The sequence below is a fragment of the Gopherus flavomarginatus genome, chromosome 14, assembly GCF_025201925.1.
Source record: "Gopherus flavomarginatus isolate rGopFla2 chromosome 14, rGopFla2.mat.asm, whole genome shotgun sequence".
Taxonomy (NCBI): Eukaryota; Metazoa; Chordata; order Testudines; family Testudinidae; genus Gopherus; species Gopherus flavomarginatus.
In genome coordinates this window covers 36,757,192-36,779,056 of record NC_066630.1, presented here as the reverse complement: position 1 = coordinate 36,779,056, position 21,865 = coordinate 36,757,192, and the positions used below count along the sequence as shown (strand labels likewise).

The following is a 21,865-nucleotide window of genomic DNA, read 5'->3' as shown; positions in this document are numbered from 1 at the left end:
TCCAGCATTAAATTTAACAGTATTAGGTTTCTAAATAAAAACAAGTGGTGAAACTGGTCTTTTTCTTACAAGAAAAGGCTGTATTTCCTGTTGAAATAGATTTTAAACTTAAAAACAGTTACCACAAAAATATTAACAGGATATTAATTCAAGTATTTTGAAGCAAATCTGACCAAGCTGCTACACATAAAACCTTAAAACCAGATTGAAAAGAAAGAAGGTAATAATCACTAACGGAAAAGGTGGAACTATGTTGAAATCTGAATTAACCTCAAGATATAAAGATAAGACAGCTCATAGAAATAAAATGCAGAAGTAAATGATGAAAAAGAGGTTATCTGGCTCTGCAGGTGTTCTTGTGCATTGTAAACTAGCCCAGAAAACTGAATCAGAAGAGACTTACTCAATGTACAAACCTCAGAATTGTATAACTCAAGTCATTTTAGTACCATTAGTTCTCTCAACTGCTCACCCATTAGCTTTTTATTCCATTCCTTTACACTTAGTTCTTCATATGAGGGCTCCATAGACACTCTTCCGTTTCTATCCTCCCTGCAGCACAATGCTTTTTTATGAGCAAGTATCGGTATATATTCTCTGGAAGTCTGTTACTGTGTTTTCACACAGTATAGATGCTCAGAGCAGCCGGCAGAGGAAGAGGGCCTTTCCTTCCACGATGTTCTTTCAATTTACATTAACAGTAAACACACATTTCTAGCATTCTGGCTTTACTCTTCCTTGCCTGTAGTAGACATTTTAATTTTCCAAACATTGTTCCCTCCACCATATACCCTTCCCCATGTTTGGGATGAAAAAGAAAATCAACATATTTTTGTTCACTACTTCATTTGCACACCACCACCTTCCACCACGGCACTTTTTAATTCTTCATTCTTGTATAGACAGGAGGTACCCCGAAAACAAAAAAACCCACAGTTTCTTATGGTGCTTTTTGGAGATAATGTTGGATTTTATTTCAAAAGCTAATGTTAAAAATCTGCAAAAGAATGTCCATTCTTGTGGATCATGATATAAAAGGTAAATCATATGTGGAGTAATTAAACAGTCCATTTAAATGGACTTAAATTACTTTTCAGGACAGTTGATTTTGAAGAGAATGCCGTAAAGCATATTTTTTAGAAAACAAATATCCTGAAATATGTTACTCAAACCACATAATTAAAAGCTAAACAATTATTTTTTAAATTTACATTTACTCTGAAAGAGCATCTGAACATTTCTGAACAAAGGAAGCTTGCTTGCATTTGGTTCCCAGGTAGGCATGGCTCAGATCCACCTCTATTGTTTATGCTGTTCAGCTTACACTTGTTCGTCTTTTCTCAACTTGGACAGATTGGTCAACTTCACTGTTGTTTCCTCCAAGTTTCATTTTTAGGTTCTCAAATAAAACTCAGTTCTGAGTTGGAGACAACATAGGGGAAAGTTTCTGTTTCTACAGTCTCATGTTACACAAAACCTTCCATTCCACTGCATATTTTTTATTTTTTTTTTTATTTTTTTTTTTTAAGTCCAGTGGAAATGTTTCTTTTCGTCTTAAAGGGACACTATTAGCTTAAAGTCTAGTTCTGAGATTCTCCAACTTTTCCACAGATATGGTACATAAATGATTTTCTTATGGACAGTTCTCCATCATTCATGATTACATGACATCTTTGAGGCAACTACAGCAACTGATTATATGGAAAACAACATTAAGAAAATAATATATTTTTTAACTATCAATACAATTTAGCAACAGAAAACAAGGAAGTGAGTCAGCACTCCAGCAAAAACAACCCCCTCCCCAAATATTTACTACACCTACCCCAGAGTCCTTCTGTAAGCCACAGAAGTTTATCATCATACTTTTCTGTTTGTGTGTGTGTTCTTCTTTCCCATGTTGCTGAGGGAAAGACCCACATCGAGTTAAGTAGCCATAAGGTGGTGTCAAATTCATAAAGTAAACAAACGGGGAGGGGGGGATGCGAAAAGTATACATTTCAACAGCTTTCATTTATAACACCTCATAGGTGTTGCTTGTAATACTAGTGGGTAAATTCCAGCTGAAGGTGTCCGTTTAATGTTTTTATAAAAAAATATTAACATCAAGGCAACTCTGACCTCACATGCCCATTGACAGCACCCTCCAGCAGAAAGGCAGACTCCTCCAGCAGACACACTCCAGAGTGCCCATGCAGATGCATGAATCAAAGCTCATTATCTTGAGATTTATCCAGTTTAAGCTCAGACCGAAGCTATTTAGTATAAAGCGCAACTGACATCGGTAACAGTTTCCTCCTGTTTTGGGCTCTCCAATCCACTCTTTTATCCAATCCAAATAACGATAAACAAACACTTTAGAGGCCATTTCAAATATTTATGAAAAGCAACAGCATAACCATCAAAAACGGACAGATCCTGTGATTCTTGTGTATCCAAAACCACCATAATAGGGGCTCTGAGCATGCAATAAGTGCAGAACTTGGCTCACCATATGAACAAATTATAGAGTGCTGGCTTTAAGAATAAGAAATTAGATTTGCCACCTGGAAGAGTACACATATCTAATGAAGATGAAAGCCGTCTCTCTATAGGTTTTTTTAGCCATTTCCAGAGAGAAGTATATATAAGTAAACAAAATTCTTCCAATGCAATTGATCTTTGGAGACAAATAACTTTCCCTCTTATTTTAAAAATATTAATTTCATGCATGCTCTTGGTGGTTTCTGAGTAAGAGATTTCTTTAATCTTTAACACCAAAGTTTTCAATGGAACAGTTTTCATTAATATTGAGTGATCCTTTCGGAGGTACTTACTTATCTACCAGTGTCCGTATTACTGCCAGCGTGTCAAGCACTAGTCCATCCACATTCTGTTTTTTCCTTCTTGGTTCATGTGGCCCTCGCCCCCTCCTGGGTGGCCTTACAGGGTCCCTTGGATGGCTTCTTGCTTCAGGTACTGGTACTCTACTATTCTGTGTTTGCTGATTATGGGATTCTACGTTGTCTTCCACACCACTATCATCTCGACAAACACAGGAGTTGCCCATGTTGCTAGCACCCAAAGTTCCCAGTATGCAGGGGATGTGCTGCTCTAGAGTCAGCAGTAAACCTTGGAGAAGGCTTCTGCTAGCATAGAACACAATCAGAGCAACTACAATCATCTAGAAAGATTTAAGAGTAATGTTTTTGTGATTCTGAATTGTGGTCTTTGCATTTTATGTGTTGCTAACAAGCTGGAATGAATAGGGAATTGTAGATTTAGCTTCCGACATCATCAATTAAAATATGCATTGTTATCCGGAAGCATATCTGGGGGAAAAAAAAAGAAAAATGGAAGTCAATCATGCTTATCACTCAACAAATTTATTGAAACAAGTCTTAAAGTTCCTCCTTCAATAGCAAAGTAAACAATTAGTTTGAAGATACCTGATGCCTAGATGGCGTTAGTGTGTATCTGGGGCACATCTTGACATTTTTGTGTACCCAGGACTCCCACTGAAATGCCTGGGAATTTAGTGTGCAAGTAATGCTGGTGTGCAAACTGGGCAAGTTTTAAACAACTCAACATGTGGAAGCACATGTTAAAATTCTGGCAGAAACAGCCCATAATCTTTTAGGCTAGAGCAGGGATCAGCAACCTTTGGCATGCAGCTCGCCAGGGTAAGCACCCTGGCGGGCCGGTTTGTTTACCTGCTGCGTCCACATGTTCGGCCAATCGCAGCTCCCACTGGCCGCAGTTCGCTGCTCCAGGCCAATGGGGGCTGCGGGAAGTGGCGGCCAGCACATCCCTCACCCGTGCCGCTTCCTGCAGCCTCCATTGGCTTGGACGGCGAACTGCGGCCAGTGGGAGCTGCGATCGGCCGAACCTGCGGATGTGGGAAGTAAACAAACTGGCCCAGCCCACTAGGGTGCTTACCCTGGGAGGCCACATGCCAAAGGTTGACAAACCCTGGGCTAGAGTGTCACACAATGTGTTGCTTCTGGAGGTCAAACACACTGCACACCCCAGAGACTCCCTGCATCCCTCCACCTCCCCCTATAAGTTCCATGTGTGCCCACCCTCCTACCCCTCTCTATTTCAGGGAGTCTCTGCCCCCGGACACCTCCTCCCTGATGTCAAGGAGGCACACATCCCATGGTGTCAGAGGCTCACTGTGTCCCCCTTCACCCCAAGGCAAGAGCTCCATGTCATTCTCCCCCACACTACTGTTCCCAATTCCCCCCCTCCGCAATCCCCATATGCCTGGAGTTGTGTGCCAGCCCCTTATTTCTGGTCTGTCTGGGAGATAGGCCATTCAGAGAGTCAATCATCTGAACTGTACTGGGAGAAGAGACAGAACGGAGATAGCAGTATTTTTATGCTGCAAGACGTTAATGGCTTTCATCAGCTGGTTCTTTGCTCCAGAGACCATTATGGAGGTGAAGCTGTTGGGACTAAACAAATTCAAGGGCTCTGTGTGTCCTCCATTTCCCCATCCTCTCCCCATTGATGTCTAGAACATTCCTTAAAAATTTGACATCGGATGTGGCATTCAACATGCCCTGTGTTACAGACACAGAAATGCCATCGAGCCGAGAGTAAGATCTCACTTTGCTCAGCCGACATTGAGCACCAAGTGGTTTGATGTTGTGGGCCTTCCAGATGAAACCTTAAACCCAAGGTCCTGTCCATCTTTGAGAAACTTTCCCTACAGTCTTTAGAGGAGCCACAGGAAAGTGGATATAAAAAGTTACCTAAATCAGTCACATCACACACTCCCTTCCCTCCCTCACTCTGCATACACTGTGTGATGTGCTCTACAAGCCTCAGCTTCACTCCAATCCAGAGTGCATTTCTGCTAGGAAAATATTAACACAGCGGTGAGAAACATTAAGTCTTATTGCACTGTGCCTACTTATCTTGGGAAAGGGCAGCCAATGACAATCATGTTAAAAGACTAAGGTCGCAAAGTCAAGAAGTCAAAAGTTAGAAACGTAATTAAAGACTGTATCATAATGCACATGCACAAGGGGGCCAAATTACAGATCTTCAGGACTGGAGATAGGAGATATGAGGAAAACAGACACTGCGATTTGGGGGGCGGGGGGGATGAGCCACACAAACCCTCTCCTATAAGCACGATGTGGTGGCAGCTATGAGATAAGCCTCATGGAGTTCTCCCTACATTCACTCCAAATGTTCTTTCCTCTTCTTGCAGGCTTTAGGATGAAAAGGGTGCAATGTTTATATACAAGGTCCAGGTTGCTTCATTTATTTATTTAAATATACATCCATCCCATCCCATTGTTTTGAAATAAAAAGGTGTTGACAAAAAGCATCTCCCCGCTCATAGAGACACTGTTTAGGACAATCAACAAAAACAAGAGCAAGTGCACTTTGGAAACTGATCCTCAGCAGGAGTTGGGTATTTAGCACCACTGCAGATCAGACCCTGTATTATCCTTCAAAAGAGGCTGTGGGAACACAAATATTAAGTTCCATATCAGCTGTCTATATAGACAGACGACAGACTTCACAGTGAACTAGCTGTTTAGTCTTCCTATATATAAATATTTTCATAAGAGTTCTTATTTTACACAAATGATATTTACCCAATAAGGGCCTGGCCCCAAGAGTCACTGAGAATCAGCAATTGCCACCCAAGAGAATAGGAATTGTAGGTATTTAGCATCTCTTAGGATCAGGTCCTAGCATTATTTTTTGGTACATGGTTGGGTCTCGCGGTGACGAAGCAATCTGTCTTTGGAGGGAATTTTGAGATCAACAGTTTTATTGAGTCTTAATCCAAGTGGTTTCATTTATATAACAAAACAAAAAAATCTAGTGCTGGAATGATGCTAACCAGTGAATTAAGACCAATAAACTATGTGCTGGGGAGCTAATGAATGGGGAGAGTGAGAGAAGGATATTTAAACCCCACCTCACCATAGACTTGTTAAATATAGCACATGTACTACTGCAGAGTTATTATTTATGCACAATCTGGACAACAGTTGTGTGGGACAGAGAAGCTGCAAAGACTTTACTTCACTGTTTTGGATACAGTTCCAGCAAACTGTTTACGGAACAGTTGGGCTCCCTAATGGAACACGGTAACAGAAATGGACTGTACTGCCTTAGGGCACTGAAGCAGTTATACACAGAAAAGCAGCACCATATGAGTTTTTATCATACTCAGTGAATTATGCTGCTCCACTGATTTCAACAGCTGCACTTTAAGAAGGAGTGACCCCAGGTTTGGGACAAGCCACAGTGCACATGTGTGGTTTGGAAAGAATGATTCACTTGCAAGATATGTTGCCAGAAAGGAGGTGGTTTTCCTGATGGCTGAGGTAATAGAGAATTCCCAGCTCCGGGCAAGAGATTGTGCTGTGCTTATCAAAAAAATAGACATGCCACTCAGGAACCACCACCTAATAGCCTTAGGACTAAACCTATCAGCAAAAGCTGATCCCTGTCGGGGTATGCTTAGACTCCTTAGAGGCCCTTAAGGGGAACTCTTTGCTTTCACAACCTTGGAACTCTGAAACAGAACATGGGGTGGGAAACTTTCCTCTCTCCCAAATTACTGGTTGCTGAGAGGGGAAGGGAAGCATCAATCTGCATGAAATAGCTACACATGACACAAAAGAGTACCATTGACAAAAAGGTCTCACTCTGCCCAGTAGAAGTTGGTCAAGCAGAATGAAACTTCTGCAAATGTTCTACTTCCTGTCACAGTGTTGCTGTGCAGGGCTGCGCTCATTTGTGTATCAAGATCACTTGCAATTAGGAAGTGCAATTTCAAGCCATGAGCAGAAGCAAACCAAAATGACGAAACAGTTTAATATGGAATTGTAAACTGAGCAGTCTATAAACCAGCCTCGTAAAATTACACTTTCCCAAGGGGAGTAAATTGACAAGTAAATCAAGTATTTGTTTTAAAGGGCATGAAAGACTGTTTGTTTGTTTAAGCTCTGTCATAGTAATGGGTAATGGAGTAGACTTTGTGTCTGGTCTAGTACATTTTCATTACAAGTTTTGCAAGGCTACTATGAACAGTGACTTCAGTATCAAGCTGAGGGTGGCCATTCCAACTAAGTCCATTTCGCTGCTGAAAAGAAAAGGAGGACTGAACATAGAGTATTAAATTGGAACTTTAGGGACAGACAGGGTAGAACAAAGGGACAAAAGAACAATTACAACTGCTTTGAAACATCTCAGAGTGGTAGAGACAAAATAAGGGGAACAAATGGAAGGCACAAGCAGTTTTATTACATAAATACAACTGACTCGTTTGGCAATGGAATCAAATGACTGGAATGGCATACAAGAGTATGATCTATCCCGGGGACATAATGCGACACTGTCTCCCATGCATACAAGGAAGTATACGCATTCTGAAGCGCACGTGGCCATGAAAGATAAGTGTCAAAAAGTCTAACATAAAGGAAGTAAAGTACAGACAGGAATTCATGCTAGAGGTATGCTGTACAGACCATCATGTCAGAAAGGGAAGGTGGACAAAGGCTTCCAAGATACCAAACTACAGCACTATAGTAAAGAGGACTTCACTGGTTTTCCCAAACCCAGCTGAGTGCAGTTCTGCCATAGAAAATAGAAAACAAGTTTGCAATTAGAAAAAACTATTGGTTTTGTTCTTGTCCAATTTTGGACAACTCACCAATTGAGAGTTTGTATGAAAATAAAACAAATCCCCTTAGAACTGAAAACTCATATTTAAGCAACAGTTGAATTATTACCCTAAAAAAAGGAAAAACCCCTGTTATAAGGCTAAAGAAAGTGAGAGAACTAAAACTAAAGATCCATGGTCAAATTTGGCCCAAAATGTAAGCTTTGTTTAACAAACAAACAAATTCTTTATAAGACAGGAAACCAACAGAAATGTTTCCACAATTAAAACAAAAATAAAAATACTTAAAGACCCCTACCTACACTTCTTACAACCCAAACTTTGGAGCACTAAGAACCCAAAAGTAAAATTGATTTCACTGATTTTCCATTGTATATGTCAAGAGAAATAAAAAACAAAAACAAAAAATCAATTAAAAAAATTCTCTTTAGTTTAAGATATTTCTAAGAACATAAAGAAATTTCTTTATAACATGTTTTCAGCTGAGTATGTCCCATTAATTAAAATACCTTGACTAAAATTATCAACATCATATGTCTGAGAAAGTAATTTCTACAGACATGAAAAGTAAATGTGACATTCATGCTCAGTGTCTCATTATAGCATAATGTTTAAATTGGAGTATAAATTTAATATTGCTTCATGTAATAAATAAAAAAGTACATAATCATTAGACACTTTAAGAAACCTACTTGAGTTCAGACCCCTGCAAATAACTATTAAATATTTGGCTTATTCCTCCAATCTCAAAATTGTCTTCCCTGTTGGAAATTAGTATAATGCACTATTATTCATCAGTGCCCCGCTATTAGTTTTACAGGATGACTTGTACAGTAGAACCCCGGAGTTATGAACACCAGAGTTGTGAACTGTCCAGTCAACCACACACCTCATTTGGAACCAGAACCATGCAATCAGGCAACAGCAGAGACAAAAAAGGCAAATACAGTACAGCACAATACTGTGTTAAATGTAAACTACTAAAAACTAAAAAGAGAAAGATTTGACACGATAAGAAACTGTTTCTGTGCTAGTTTCATTTAAAATTAAGACTATTAAAAGCATTTTTCTTCTGTAAAGTTTCAAAGCTGTATTACAATGTTCAATTGTAAGCTGAAAGAACAACCACAATGTTTTGTTCAGTGTTATGAACAATCTCTATTCCCAAGGTGTTCGTAACTCTGAGGTTCTACTGTAATCACTTTACAATACAAAAACTAAAATTCAACCATTACCAACGGACACTAAAAAGGCCAACGCGCACAGAACTAAGCACAGATCTGTTTTCCTGGTCATTAACATGACAACGTCCCTTCTCAACTCCCCCTCTCTCTTCCCCAAACTGGACTAATAGTTATACGTAGCAGATGCTCATCAGTTTCAAAAAAGATTTTGTCACCTTAATCCTAACAGAACAGGAATGTCAATTATACATGATGTATGTAGCATAGCTGTACCCATGTTGGTCCCAGGATATCAGAAAGAGACAAGCTTGTCTCTCTCACCAATAAAATATATTACCACCTTGTCTCTTTAAACTGTATATGTTGAAAGTTTTAAGAAGACCATTCAAGTTCAATCTTAAACTCAATGAAGTCAGTGGAGTTACTTACTTAAATACACCAGAGTTGATTCCCCACCCTATCATCTCTCATTCGTTATCAGGCTTTCAATGGTTCCTGCAATCAGCCAATGATGCTGGTCTACTGCCCACTTGTTACATTTTCAAATATCTTTGTACTTTCTCCCATGCTGCCCTAAACACTTGGGATGCACTTCCCATAACCATCTGCAAAGTTCTCTCATTTCACCTTCAAATCCCTCCTCAAAATTCTCATTTCCCATAATGTTTACAAAAAAAACACTTAACAGGTAGCCTGCTGGTGTGCTGAGATCACTGCCTACTATGCTGACCAATACTGACTGTCTGTCTGTACCTGTTGTCTCTCGTCACATACACCGCTACCTCGATACAATACCACCTGAGAACACAAATTTGGATATAACGTGGTAAAGCAGTGCTCGGGGGGGGGGGGGGGGGGGGGGCTGTGCACTCTGGTGGATCAAAGCAAATTCAATACAACATGGTTTCACCTATAACACGGTAAGATTTTTTGGCTCCCAAGGACAGCATTGTATCAAGGTAGAGGTGTACTTAGACTGTAAGTTCATTGTGAAAGGGACAAACTTGCTGTTTGTGTTTGTACAGCACCTAGCACAACGGGGTCCTGATCCTAGGAAGTACCACAATACAATGAATGTTAATAAGTGTAGATGTAGTTTTGATTTATATAAGGGAATATCTCAGAATTGCTCATGCTAGTCAGAGAACTAGCATAAGGTATACCAGTATAAGCATTTTTATAAATAAAACTGTCTCTAAACTAAACAGGCAAGCTTTCCTAATTATACTGGCATAGTTAAACCAGTAAAGTTTTCTGCGGATGACTAGGCTCAAGTAAAATTTAGTAAGCCTTGCAATGTTGCTCAATTTCACTGAAAACAAACAAAAAAGGGAGAAGTGGTACACTTTCCAAGTGCCACAAACAAACAGACTGCAATAATTAAAACAACAACTACTATTGTACTTAAACTGCAGTGCTTGAAAATCATGCCACAACCCACTAGCCTACATTCAAGGCAATCCCAAGATTGTAGACCAAATTCCCCTCTGAGTTCATTTTTTTTGCAGAGTGGGGGAATCCCACCAGTGCTCAGTGGGGTTGCACCGGTATCAAAAAGAATATGGATTAATGAAACAGAAGGTGTACAAATCAGAACAAAACTGAAGCCTTTAAAAGGCCAAACTAGACTTTTTTTATGTTTGGAAATACCAGAGAGTTGATTGATTAGGCTATATTATGAACAGGCAGTTGCCTATGGATAGTTAAAGTTGTAAGCAGTTTCCCATTATAAGCTTGATTTCTCTTTCACTCACACGCTCTGAAATGAAAGAGAGATGGACTCCCTGGTTCAAATTTCAAATGTGACCTGAGAACAAAAGAGAATTTTTAAGGCCAAATTTGGGAAAGGTTCAAGAAATTTTGGAGGGGGAGGGAGGAGAATCAGAAGCAATTAGAGAGGCAATAATTCGAAAGTTAAGAATGAGTCACATCTGGAAAATTCTTTTAATGCTTTTGTCATCACTTTGATACTTTCCATTTTACAACAAAGAAATAAAAGAGCACCTGTTGCATGCCTACATGATGAATTGTGGTCACGCACATATAGGAACTGCAGACAGCAGAAGGAATCAAACCTCCCGGGACCTCTATTAAACAAACGACTATCCTAAAATACCATCTGAGCTAAAGAATAATTCACTTAGCTGAGAGAGAAGCAGCTTTTAGCCACAGCTGTGGCATCTTGTTGGCAGAGACCATTCAAGGGATGGATTGAGAAAGCACATCCACCTGCCATCATAGAAATGTAGGACCTCAACAGGTCATCTAGTCCAATACTCTGCAGTGAGGAAGGACTGATTATTACCCAGACTATCCCTGATAGGTGTTTGCCTAGCACGTTCTTAAAAACCTCCAATGGTGGAGATTCCATGACTATTTCTACCTATTCCTATCTTGGCCACAGGAGTTTAATGGCCCCTTTGTGCTATCAACAAGATTCCCCAGCTGGGGGCCTAAAATAAGCAATGGTTACAGTAGTGATTCCATACAGGTGTAATATATACTGCATGTCTGACACTATTGTTAATATCAAACCTACCAAGATGCCTGGTCCCAAAAGATCTTGGAAAGAATATTAGTGAAGATCTTGGCTGGAAATGGCATCAGTCTAGTTTTCTCTAATATACAGCCCAGGGATCAATGATTTACTTCCTCAGACATTTAGTTACAGCCAACCACAATATAGCCTCATGATGGAAAGAAAGCCTCCCCTTTTTATGAAGCTGAGAATACTCCAAGCTAATGAGAAATTGATACATAAAGATGTAAGAAAAAGCAGTTTCAGACACTATACCACTTTTTGTTTCAGTTCCCATTCATCACTCAGAAATGGTGTTAAGCATTACCAGTATTTTCCCCTTCCAAACAGTTGAGTAAAACAACAGCTTTCATGTCACGGCCGTCTGAACTGTCATAAGGATGCTGAATGAATACAAGAAGTTAAGGAATTTGCATTAACCTGGTGTTCTATTGAGAAGATACAATATTTTCAATTCTTGCTAGAGAACTTAGTTTTCTAAGAGGGCGCTGGAACATTGGGGAACCCAAGCAAAAGAGAAGGTCAAGCTACCGGTGGGAGATCGACCAGACTAAATTGCAAGTCTCCAAGGACAGTCATTAGTTTGCTTACGCTTAAGACCTTGCGGCAGGGAGAGAGCGCTAGGTCTCATTAAAAATGAAAATTCTCTTTATGTAAAAATAAGAATACAAGAAATATTGATTGAAGTTCACATTTCTTCTCTGAAGTCTACTGAAATTGGAGGAAAACAGGGCAGAGAAACATCTTGGCTGATAGACGAACAAAGTTGTTTGGCTTCCATTATAGATGCTGCGCTGTGTTCAGAGCGTAGATTGCAAAAAGAGCGATTACCAAAACTTTATGCCAAACAATGTGCATGTTCTATCTAACTGAGCGACGCGTTTCAGAGATTCCATGACAATTGGCTAATCAATTCTTATACTTAATTTCTTTTAAAAAAAATATTTCTGGTCCCTAATTCTACAAGGACATGGCCTCAACATTCATAAACCCCAACACTGCAGGTCAGGGTTTAGTTTCCATATCACAACTGGATCCCCTGTTAGCAGTATCATTAGCATTAACAGAAAGAGAAGAGACTTAGACCCTGCTCATAGCGCTTACAATTCTGGACCTTGATCCCATCAGTGGAGCTCCACATGGGCTGAGGCATCTGGTTATGCAGAGTTCACTGCAGTATTGGGGTTTAAAATCCTTCAAATCTTTCTCATGAGTAATCCCACTGAACTCGGGAGTGAGCAGGAGCTGAGAGAACTGGTCTCACATTAGACATGATAGGGAGAGAAGTCATCAATCAAGAGAGAAGTAAAAGGAGGAAGATGAGAGTATGAGACTGAAATGTTTTGTGCATATGGTGGTCATTCCAATTTCTTGTTTTAAGTTGGTTTTACTGATATGATGCCAGGTAAGGGCTGACATTCATTGGTGGGGCAGCGTGGGGAAATCTTGTCCTATCACCGCTGACTGTATATAATGTGTGTGGATAAGTCACGAACATGTAGGGCTGCAAGGGACCTCAAGAGGTCATCTATGTCACCCTCCTGCACTGAGATAGCACCTACTATACCTGGACAATCCCTGACAGGTTTTTTTAAAATATCCAACAATGAGGACTCCACAATGTCCCTTGGAAGCCTGTTCCAGTGCTTACCTATCCTTATAGTTAGAACATTTTTACTAACATCTAACCTAAATTTCCCTTGCTATAGATTAATCTGATTACTTCTTGTGCTACCTTCAGTGGACATGGAGAACAAGTGCATCCTCTTTATAACAACCCTTAACATATTTGAAGACTTAACAGGTACCCTTGCAGCCTTATTTTCTCAAGACTAAACATGCCCAGTTTTTTCAATGTTTCCTCATAGGTCAGATTTTGCACACCTTTTATCATTTTTGTTGCACTCCACTGGACATTCTCCTATTTGCCCACAGCTTTCTTAAAGTGTGGCACCCAGAACTGGATAATGTATTCCAGCCAAGGTCTCACCAATGCACAGCAGAGCAGGACAATTGCCTTCGATGTCTTTCACACCCATGCTGTATCTCATGCACAGATAAATGAAGGATGTCAGTCCCCAGGGCTACCAAAATATAACTTTAAAAAGCATGAGACTGTTCTATCACTGTTCTCTCCCAAAGGTTTTACCAAATATTTAGGCCTCCTGGCTCTCATTATCTTGGGAGGAAGGGATTGCTTCTCTTCTTGTGCTAGTGTTACTTAATATTTGGATGGTATTGTCCTCTCTGGGCTTGTCTACATCAGAAAGTTGCAGCGCTGGTGAGGGAGTTACAGCGCTGCAACTTTGAAGGTGTACACATCTGCAGGGCATCACCAGCGCTGCAACTCCCTGTTTGCAGCGCTGGCCGTACTCCCGTTTTGTCTCGGGTGTAGAGGATCCAGCGCTGGTGATCCAGCGCTGGTAATCCAATGTAGACACCTACCAGCGCTTTTCTTGACCTCCGTGGAAGGAGGAAGCCTCTGGTAATCAAGCTGGTCTCCTTTCCCGGTTTGCTCTCTCGTTCCCGGAACCCCGAGCAAGCAGGTCTCCTTCCCTGCGGTTTGCTGGGTGGCTCCGGGAACGCGAGAGCAAACCGGGGAAGGAGACCAGCTTCGCCGCGGTTTGCTCTCGCGTTCCCGGAGCCACCCAGCAAACCGCAGGGAAGGAGACCTGCTTGCTCGGGGTTCGGGGAACGCGAGAGCAAACCGGGAAAGGAGACCAGCTTCCCCGCGGTTTGCTCTCGCGTTCCGCGAACCACCCTGCAAACCGCAGGGAAGGAGACCTGCTTGTTCGGGGAGCGCGAGAGCAAACCGCGGCGAAGCTGGTCTCCTTTCCCGGTTTGCTCTCGCGTTCCCCGAACCCCGAGCAAGCAGGTCTCCTTCCCTGCGGTTTGCTGGGTGGCTCCGGGAACGCGAGAGCAAACCGGGGAAGGAGACCAGCTTCGCCGCGGTTTGCTCTCGCGTTCCCGGAGCCACCCAGCAAACCGCAGGGAAGGAGACCTGCTTGCTCGGGGTTCGGGGAACGCGAGAGCAAACCGGGAAAGGAGACCAGCTTCCCCGCGGTTTGCTCTCGCGTTCCGCGAACCACCCTGCAAACCGCAGGGAAGGAGACCTGCTTGTTCGGGGAGCGCGAGAGCAAACCGCGGCGAAGCTGGTCTCCTTTCCCGGTTTGCTCTCGCGTTCCCCGAACCCCGAGCAAGCAGGTCTCCTTCCCTGCGGTTTGCTGGGTGGCTCCGGGAACGCGAGAGCAAACCGGGGAAGGAGACCAGCTTCGCCGCGGTTTGCTCTCGCGTTCCGCGAACCACCCAGCAAACCGCAGGGAAGGAGACCTGCTTGTTCGGGGAGCGCGAGAGCAAACCGCGGCGAAGCTGGTCTCCTTTCCCGGGTTTGCTTTCGCGTTCCCCGAACCACCTAGCAAACCGCAGGGAAGGAGACCTGCTTGTTCGGGGGTTCGGGGAACGAGAGAGCAAACCGGGAAAGGAGACCAGCTTCGCCGCGGTTTGCTCTCGCGTTCCGCGAACCACCCAGCAAACCGCAGGGAAGGAGACCTGCTTGTTCGGGGGTTCGGGGAACGAGAGAGCAAACCGGGAAAGGAGACCAGCTTCGCCGCGGTTTGCTCTCGCGTTCCCCGAACCTCCCTTGAAGCCGCCCAACAGCGCTGCAGTGTGGCCACATCTAACACCACTTGCAGCGCTGGTTGCTGTAAGTGTGGTCACTCTGCAGCGCTGGCCCTATACAGCTGTACTAATACAGCTGTAACAACCAGCGCTGCAAAATTTTAGATGTAGACATGGCCTCTGTGTGACAGAATGTTTAAAAAGCTAACCCAGTGTCACGGAGTCCCCAGGTGATACTCTGGAACTGCTCCCCACAAAGCTAGTCAGGACTTTGGGGAGCCTCCTCTCCCTTGGAGCAGACTGTCTTCAGGGCAAGATCACACAGCTTCACCTTCCTGGGTCTGACCTTGGATCATTCAGCATATGCCCCCTCCATTCGCTTCCCACAGCGAGTCCGCTCAGGCGGGGTCCTGGGGAAGCCACAGGGTCCTGCACCCCCACTTCACAGTCAGACGTGACTCTTAGCCAGCCAGTAAAACAGAGGTTTATTAGATGACAGGAACATGATCTAAACCAGAGCTTGTAGGTACAGAGAACAGGACCCCTCAGCCAGGTCCATCCTTGGGGCCAGCGAGCCAGACACCCACATTTGCACTCACTCCTCATCCCCAGCTAGCTCCAAACTGGAAAAGACCCTCTAGCCCCTCCTTTCTTGCCTTTGTGTCTTTCCTCTGGGACGGACCAGGAGGTCACCTCATCTCTTTGTTCACCTTTAGCTATTCCCTTGCAGGGGGAAGGGCACCAGCCATTTGTTGCCAGGATACAGAGTGTCAGCCATTTATGCACACTGGAGACTTAAGAAATGCATAGGGGAAACTGAGACACCCATACAGTATTCAGACGAAACTGTAAGAACAGACCCACTTCATCACACCAAGCTCTCCTGTTGACATACTCCAGCATAACCAGGCTATTCAACATGAATCCTCATAAAACAGGACACTGCTTCCAAAAAACTAACTTTCAGATACAGCAGAAGGGTAAAAGCTGGCTTCTTTTTTGAGTAAATATTTTTGAGTTGAGCTGTAATGACACAAACACATTTTTAGAATCAGGTTCCTTTAACAAGTGGGAAGGATTATGGGAACATGAAGGTTTCATGACAACTGCAAGGATGAATCACGTCCAGCATGAAGGGGTAGTGGGAAAGTGTTTTGGCTCAGCCCTTGCCTGAAGAGATGCAGAGAGAAGGACACACCTATGTTTCAGAAATACGCAACAGTGACAGGAAATACAGCAAACCCCATTCCATGAGCAAGAGAGATGCAGACACACTAAGAAACAGAAATGTGAAAGTTTCAGAGCTGGCCAGCAATAGAGGAACTTACTCCTGTGAGTGAGAAAAAAGTTCTCAGAAAGATTATGATAAGTTGCAGTCGATATTCAACTGAAGGAGGAAAAACAAATGGGAGTTTGGGATAATCTTTCCCGCAGGTACCAAATATTAGAGGTTGTAAATTTGAGTAAAAGAGTGGATTAAATATTTATTCTTTCTAAATGGACTATTTTTAAAACTTGTCTAGCTGAAAAAAAAAAAAAAAAACTACAATTCTTCACTCAACATTCTGTCCACGTATTAAAATCCAGAGGAGAGGTTTTTCTACTAGTACTGTAGTAACTTTTTTAAATAATAAAGCAATATCTTATTGATGTAGCTTTTACTTTTATTTCAAGGAAATCTACTTAAAATGAGAGTTGAAAGGATTTGTACCAACAAAAATACATGCCATACCCCTGTGAATCACGTTATGATCTACAGTATAACAATGGTAATTCTCCAGCTAGGTAGTATGACTAATGTATTATGGATGCATAAAATATGCTGAAACAGTTTTTGATGTGTGAAACATTTTGCTAACACTGTTGAAAGAAATTCAGTGCTGGCTCAGTTAGAAGTTTGCACTGTAAGTCGTCAGACAATTGCCTAAACACAGAATGTAGGTAATGTCTAGAACCTCCAGTCTTAGTCCTGCAAAACAAACACTGAAGTGACAAAACTGGGGGATGGGGTAGAGCATAATTACCAGCTACATTCTTAAACAATAGGAAAACTGACTACAGGCTCAGAAGAAGGACATCAGAAAAATTTCGATCTCCTGTTAATTCAAGGGGAATATCTTAAAATGTCTTGACAGAAAGGATGGTCTTGTTGTTAAGGAGTGGGCTCTGCCACAGACTACCTATGTGACCTTGGGCAAGTCACTTGAACTCTCTCTGCCTCAGTTCCCGATCTGTAAAATGGCAACAACAACTTCTTTTCTCCCATCCTTTGTCTGCGTTTGTCTATGTAAACTCTTCAGGCCAGGGACCCTCTCAGACTCTCTTGCTATGGCTATATATAGAAGCTACTGCAATGGGGAGCCCTGATATTGGTTGGGGGCTCTACATACTACTGTAATATAAATAATAAAAACTCCTGCTGTACGAAAGGTTCCCTGCAAATGATTTATGAAAAACCCACTAGATTTCTGCCCATTTTATTTAATATGATGTATATAGAAGACAAGGCCTGAAAGATTTTCTTCCCCACCCCAAGAAGTTTCAAACACAAGAACTTCGCTGCCATACTGGGTCAGACCCTGGTCCATCTGGCCCAGTATATCGTCTCCAGCAGTGGCCTGTACCAGTGCGTCAAGGTGTGTACACACAACACGGCAATTATGGACTGATCCACACTGTCTTCTGGTAGTCAGATGTTTTGCGTCACCCCAATCACCTTGGCTATCTGTCATGAACTTATCCAGTGCTTTCTGAACCCAGTTATATTTCTGGCTGTCACAACATCCCATGGCAATGAGTTCCACAGGTTAGTTGTACATTGTGTGAAAAAGCACTTCCTCTTGTTTGTATTAAATCTGCTGCCTAATTAAATTTCATTGGCTAACCTCAGGTTTTTATATTGTGTGAAAGGATAAATAATACTTCTCTATTCACTTTGCTCACACCACTCATGAATTTATAGACCTCAATCATATCCCCCCACCCCATTCAACTCTTTTCTAAGATGAACAGCCCTAATCGTTATAGCCTCTTCTCACATGGAAGCTGTTCCATACCCATGATAGTCTTTGTTGCCCTTCTCTGAACCTTTTCCATTTCCACTCTGTCCTTTCTGAGACGGGGCAACCAGAACTGGACAGAGTATTCAAGGTGTGGACATATCATGGATTTATATAGTGGCATGATAATATTTACGGTTTTATCTATATCTTTCCTAAGAGCTCCTAATATGCTGTTAGCCTTTTTAACGACTGCTGTGCATTGAGCAGGTTTCCAGAGAACTAGCCATGATGACTCGAAGATCTCTTTCATGGATGGTAACAGCTAATTTAGAACACATTATTGTACACGTATAGTTGGGATAATTTTTTCCAGTGTGCACTTCTTTGTACTTATCAACACTGAATTTTATCAGCCATGGTGTTACCCACCTCACCCAGTTTTGTGAGATCCTTCTGTAACTCCTCATTGTCTGTTTAACGACCTGTCATAATTTTGTATTGTCTGTGAACTTTGCCTCTTCACAACTCAGCCTGTTTTCAGATCATTAACAAATATGAACAGCACAGGTCCCAGCAGAGAACCTTGAGGGACTCTGCTGTTCACCTCCATCTCCTTTTTTTAAATCCTGAAATGATCAGTCATACCCTCTTCTGGTTTTCCCTGGAGGACTTCTCGGGAACCTCAGAAGACATCCCATCTCTTAAGCTCTCTCTCTCTCTACATTTAAAAGAGGCGACAGTTGCAGCATTAAAGATCTAACAAAGATATTATTTCTCCCAAGTGTTTTTTCAACACTGGAGTTAGGTTTTAAAAAAAAGAGTTTTGAATGGAGACTAAGAGTCTCTTCTCCTCCCTCTATTGATCACTTTTCAGTCTCTTATAAATCACTACTTCTCCAGTGACCAGAAACTTCCAGGGTGAACAGGACAAGAACTGAACAGCTCGTGAAAAGACTTCAAAACAAACAATTTATTTATTTATTTATAGTCTTCTCCAAACATCACAAAGCAGTGGGGGAAGGAGGAAACTGCATACTTAAATTCTTCTTTTCAGATAACCTTTCAATTTGTCCCATTCTATTTATTACCACACACCCACACCAAAGGTATAGCTGCTAAGAAAAAAAAAATCTTTAAAAGCAAAATAAAAACAATTAATCTGCGTGTGTACCAACTAATAAGGCTGTGATGAGTATAGAATATATATACAAGTTGAAATATGGCTCAAGATTTAAAAAACGAAACATCTTAACAAAAAAAACCCGAACAAAAACAAACAAAACAGAAAACCATAAAAAACCCCTCAAGTCCAATTTGAAATGTTTCCATGATTAACAAAGGTCTTCAGAAAGAATCCTCTGTACGTAACATTTGCAATTAATGTAGAATGGTGGTAGCATGTTAATAGAAAAGATTAAGCTGACTAGTTCATTGTAATTTTCCAAGCTAAGAGAAATACAAAAAGTAAAATAGTAGTAAAAAAAATTATCTTGAATTTTTTAAGTCAATTTATGAAGATATTCTCTGTAACACAGGCAAGAAAATTTGTTTTATATTTAGCTAGAGAGTGGGCCACACACTATTTAAAAAGCTTCTGACTTTAGAATCTCTTTCTCTATATATATATATATTTTTAAATCAACGGGAGAATCTTCTGAAATCCTTCTGAGTTTGTCTGGCTCCCAGAAGGAATCTTGTATTAAAACAATCACTGTCATACATAACAGAGAACTCAATGCAACCCAATGTATTAGGGCTTTTTTTGTGAACCAGGAAGTAGGTCTATGATGCTGTTAATAAGATAACATTTATTCCAGTGCTTGAGGTCACCTGCAGCCTGGTTTGTGGATTTTTTTGACAAGTTCTATCTTCATTTTTAAGTTCACCTTTATAGGCTGCATCACTTAAAAAATAATAGCTTATTCACTTTGGCGTCCAATTCACCAAGGCACTACAGCACACTTTTACGTTTGAACACTGTTAGCGTGAATAAGGTTAAATATGGTTTTGAGTGCCTGCAGAGTCAGGGCCTTGATATCATATGCTACTAAAAACAAAAAAGTAAAGGGTCCTTTTTTCATTTATTTTAATAGCATATGAACACACACAACTTTAGTCATGCAAGTTGTTCCACTGGAAGCAACAGGACTACTTGCACGAGTAAGGATACAGCCCCAAAATATTGTTGGTCTCACTTTTTTTATTTTTATTTTTTTAAATATAGACATTGCTCTTGCTCATTTTCCTCACACAAGCAGTCTCTCTGACTTCTACCTGAGAGAGGACAGCAAGATCTACCGTCGATTTAGATACAATTGCATGTATAATACCAAGACCCTCTGGCCATATGTGGCTCTCCATTACCTTTATGTCAGTCCACCTTCTATTCTACTTAAGAGCATTCTTTTACAAATGCTGCAAAGTATGCATCTATAACAGGACCAGAAATCCAGAACACAGCAACCCTCGCACGTTAGACACGGCCATACCAAAGTGCACTACAAGTTATGGGAGAGACAGGAAGAGGTGTCTGCAAACAAGAGGACGTCCAACTTCTATGCAACAATCCACCTGCCCTTACTTCCATTGTTAGAAATAAGATAACTGCGCTTACTAAGGCAGTGGCAGAGCCTATGCATTTACAACCGTGACTTCCCGAGACTAAATGCAAATCAGGGTTGCAGAGGACGCATCTCTGATCTCTCTCTTTCACACACCCCTTCCCTAGTCAAAACAGACACCTGCAGCATGCCCCAGTAACCAGCAGCGCTGAGCCTAGCCAGCACGAGGCGAAACGGGGACCCAGAACAACCTCCAGGTAAACGGACCTACTGCATCTCCCGCACCCCGTTCACCTGCGGGGAGAGGGAAAACCGGTCTCCAATCCCCTCTCTGTTCTACAGCCCGGTGCCCCAGGTAACAGGGGCCAGGCCCGTTCCTAACGAGACCCTCCCCAAAAAAATTCCCGTCCCGCACAAACAGATCCCTCACCCCCGAGAAACCCCCCCACATTCCCGCCCCGCACACACAGATCCCCCGCACACATAGACCCCCAACCCCGATAAATTCCCCCAAATTCTGTCCCGCACACACGGATTCCCCCAGCCCCGAGAAATCTCACAAACAGACCCCCCAACCCCAGAGACCCCCCCCCAAATTCCCGCCCCGCACACACAAGTCCCCCAATCCCAGAGACCCCCCCAAATTCCCGCCCCGCACACACAAGTCCCCCAATCCCAGAGAACGCCCCATAGGACGCCCTCCGACCCGGGACGAGCCTGCTCCCAGAGCCACCCGCTCCCCCAGCCCCATAACTCTCGGCCGCCCCCATTCAACCCCCTCCCCCTGCCTGGGATCTCCCCGTGCCCAGGAGACCCGATCTCCTCTCTAAACCCAGCCCCCCGGGACCCCTCCGCCCCGCCCCCGGGCCACCCAGAGAGCCCTCCCCAGGGACCCCCAACCCCTCCTCCCAGGATTCCCCGCGGAGCCCCCCAGCTCGCCCCTCCCAAGGGGAGCGCGCCCCCCGGGGTGCCAGCCCCGCCCAGCCCCACGCCTGAGGGGGGCTCCCTGGGACTCGCCCCACAGCATCTCCCCCGAGCCTGGGGTCGCCCGCCGCCCGCTCCCTCCAGCCCTGGGGGGCTCCCACTCCGCGGTACCTACCGGGGCGGTGCCGGGCTCGTCCCCCGCTCAGGCCAGCAGCCGGGCGGCGCTGCCCCTTTGTGCCATCTGGGCGCGGGGTGGAAAGATGGAGGCGCCAGACCTACCATTCCGGGAGCCGACTCCTCCTCCTCCCCCGCCCCCCACCGCGTAGCCCCGGCGACTCGCCCCGCCCCGCCCCTTCCCTCGCCAAACCCACCAATCCGGGTACGAGGCCCAAAGCCAGGGC

The 21,865-nt window shown here is 43.1% G+C and overlaps 1 protein-coding gene across 1 annotated transcript in view; it reads right to left on the bottom strand.

Annotated features, from left to right (window-relative positions):
* The window catches only part of RSPRY1 (ring finger and SPRY domain containing 1), a 55,425-nt gene extending 33,663 nt beyond the window's left edge, over positions 1–21,762 (bottom strand). Inside the window, exons 1-2 of the mRNA XM_050922778.1 lie at positions 21,640–21,762; positions 2,817–3,311 (exon numbers count right to left, since the gene is read on the bottom strand). Of these exons, the coding sequence (XP_050778735.1) occupies positions 2,817–3,163 (347 nt within the window). The 5' untranslated portion in view covers positions 3,164–3,311; positions 21,640–21,762. The remainder of the gene's footprint in view (positions 1–2,816; positions 3,312–21,639) is intronic.
* Between the last annotated feature and the right edge of the window lie 103 nt (positions 21,763–21,865).